The 3,148-nt window shown below is 48.9% G+C and overlaps 1 protein-coding gene across 1 annotated transcript; it reads left to right on the plus strand.

The window, feature by feature from the left end:
* Window positions 1-1,044: 1,044 nt before the first annotated feature.
* LOC121836388 lies at window positions 1,045-1,566 on the plus strand (the record flags this gene model as incomplete). Its single annotated transcript, XM_042291282.1, has 1 exon — window positions 1,045-1,566. A coding segment is annotated over one exon (522 nt), but the record flags the coding sequence as incomplete, so codon positions are not given.
* Between the last annotated feature and the right edge of the window lie 1,582 nt (window positions 1,567-3,148).

Genomic DNA, 3,148 nt, shown 5'->3' on the forward strand with positions numbered 1-3,148 from the left:
CTGTACACGATGGCTCTGCACCACTTATAAGCTACAATATCACACATATTGTTCCTAACATGGATAACTGGCATGCGCTCCGGCCATACCTGTGACACGTCTTCTTGGAAACACTTCGACGCAGCTGTCAACTACAGGCGGGAAAGGTTGCAAACAGCTGTTTTACCTGCGTAGTTGTGAGCAATTTTAAAGGGATACTACAACGAAATTTCGGTGCTTATTTTTGGGTCTATACGTGTTTAAAAGAGCAGTATCACATCGAACTCATCAATATCTTGTTAAAAAAGGCACTAAAAGGCATTTAAATAAATTAGGCAATTAGCAAAGAGCATTTTCTAGATGTCGCTAAAGCCGTTTGTAATGCCCGTCTAGGAACCTTGAAAGGTAGGAATTATAACTGTCTTACCTAGAACTATACATGCTTTGAACCTGACGCCATTCCGACAGCTCTACGGCCAGCAGAAGAGAAAAGGGGAGGGAGGAATTCCACATTCGACGGGACTCTCTTTTGTGTGTCCCAAGATGATAGAAGATTAACCCGTCACTCAAAATTCACACAAAGCAGCTTTGGGGTTAGTTGCGGTGGCCCGATCGCTGGCGTGCTTCGACCGCTTTGGTTGCTGGAACAGCTAGGGCATCCTGACGTCTTCCTCGCCGCAGCTTTGCTCATCCCGAGATAAACTACATCACAATTGCACTGGATGTGACGTGCTCTCAGCTGGCTGCTCTCCGAGCGCTTGCCAGTGTGGGCTGTTTATAACGAAAAATACAGCCATCAAGCTCAAAATACAAATGTGCAATTGTCATTTACGAGTATTGTGGATCATATTCAGCCTATTTCTGAACACGACGGGTATATTTCAACGGTCGTTGAAGTATTCTTTAAAAAAAACAGCATTAATATCATACATTTCCTTCTCCGCTTCTGCAGGTGACTGCAGCTATGCCTTGGAACCTTGGCTCATCACCCCTGTCCCTGGATTCCACGCGACCTCCACCGCTTGCGGCCGGTTTGATAAGGCACATTCTTCGATAAGGTCCATTGTGGAGCGCTGCATTGGGCTGTTGAAAAGCAGATTGCAGTGTCTGCAAAGACACCGGACTCTGTATTATCATCCAACAACAGCCACCGTCATTATATCATCTTGTGCAGTGCTCCACAATATGTGCCTTTCATCGAGGGAGGCAGAACCGGACCCTCACGAGCCAGGGTTGGAGTCTGGGCCGAGCTCGGAGAAGTCAGTGGCGGATGACCAGAGGCTAGCTCCTGCCCACCCTCGGGTCAGCCTCTCGGACAGGGGGAGGGCTCTGAGGCAGCGCCTTGTTTCCCAGTTTCGAACCCGCCACAGCCGTGCCTCCCTGGAGCCCCACGCAAGCCACGATGGCAGTCGCGCCCACCAGGGACACCACCAGTGCCAAGGAGTCCGTCGCCACAATGGAGGTCCCGCCCATCAGGGACACCATCGGCGACAGGGAGCCCCTCATCGTCCTCGCCACGGTGGCACTCCCGCACACCAGGGACGCCACCGGCGACAGCGCACCCCTCGTCGTCCTCACCTCGACTGACGCCCTTGCCACCAGAGAAGCCCCCCGTGGCAGTATGTGCTTCACGTGTTGCTCCACAGTCAAGGCCGTCCATAAGCTCCACAGTGTCAACTCCAATGCCTTGCGCAGTTTGTCGCACAACCACCGTGTTACCTTTACGGACAAGTAGCACCGCCTCCGAAATGCTATTCGGTGCATCACGGTGATGTTGATAGAGCTTTTTTTAATTTGCAAGCAGGGTGCATAAAATGCCTGGAACAATAACAGAATGTTTTGTGGGTTATGTAGCTAGCCAACAGGGCATCTGGCTCGCCCTTGCAGGAAACGGATAACTCAATGAGGCTACTGGTGAGACCCGTTTTGCTTCTTTTACTGCAATATATTGTTCGTATCGGGTTTGGACATCGATTCATTTTCTCTACACTTCCATTGCCCTGTTCCATTTTACAATCTATTATGGTTACCACAGGGCCAGGTGTATTACTCGATAATCGCATATTGGATTTGTGTCGGTTTGAATGTATAAAGAAGACAACAAGCAGTGTCTTTGAAAGTGCTTTCTTTTTTTTACAACAATGCCATAACATGAAAAAAAAAAAACATGTTTGAAAGCACAGGTTGCAATACTTTCTTTAAAAATGAGCATGGACTATTAAACACCGTATAAATTCTTTGTCATTATCTAGGATATATCACAAACATTATTTCGCACTACACTTCACTTAATTCAGCACACTGCCATTTTGTGTGTGTTTTGTCACACATGGAAGCATGCCAGATTCCATAGTAGAAGTATGTTGAGATCAACAATGATATAAGAAAACAAACAAACGAAAAACACAGGGACACGGACGAAGGAAACAGGACAAAATGCACTCTTAACTGAACTTTATTGAAAATTTAACTTTAGTTGAGAGTGCACCTTGTCCTGTTTCCCTTCGGCTGCGTCCCTGTGTTTTTTTGTTTTTTTTTCGGCGCTTTTTCTGTTTGCAATGAACGAACTAGCCCAAATCTCCACTTTATTTCGATAAAAGAAAAATGGCAAACCGGGAGGCCAGTTTCAGGCAGGTGGCAAGTTGTGGCTAGAGTGCATACCTCTTGGTTTCAAATAAAGAAAATCCGGGAGCGCCCAGGGCCGAGTCCTCGCCCACCAGCGCCAAAATACGTGAGTATGATGACGCCGGCGAGCGCACCCGGGCGCCTCCGCGCTCTGTTTGCCTGCGGGTAAAGGAAGTAATTCAATAGCTTGGTCCACACTCTGAGTAAACTACGCAAATTACCTCGCCTGTTTCGCCAGCGCCGTAGCCCGGGCCCGCGCCTTCGACACCCGCATGGCCCAGTAGCGTTTCCAACCTTCCGGCTCCTTCCTTGGAGGCTTCCTTGGAGGCCCGAGGAAGTTGAGCCGGGGGGTTAGCTCGTTCCAGAGACGAACTTTGTCGACTCTGGACAGCGCCGGGCTCAGCTTAGTTGCGCCGCGTACCAGAGAGGCCACATCAGCCCGTTTCTTCAGCAGTCATGAGCGCCGGTAATTTGAACTAGGCGCTCAGCCGCGTCCCGCATGTTGTTCTAACCTTTTATGCGAGTTTACTCCATCTAATATTTT

Source organism: Ixodes scapularis, unplaced genomic scaffold, assembly GCF_016920785.2.
Source record: "Ixodes scapularis isolate PalLabHiFi unplaced genomic scaffold, ASM1692078v2 PGA_scaffold2__306_contigs__length_199485367, whole genome shotgun sequence".
Classification (NCBI taxonomy): Eukaryota; Metazoa; Arthropoda; class Arachnida; order Ixodida; family Ixodidae; genus Ixodes; species Ixodes scapularis.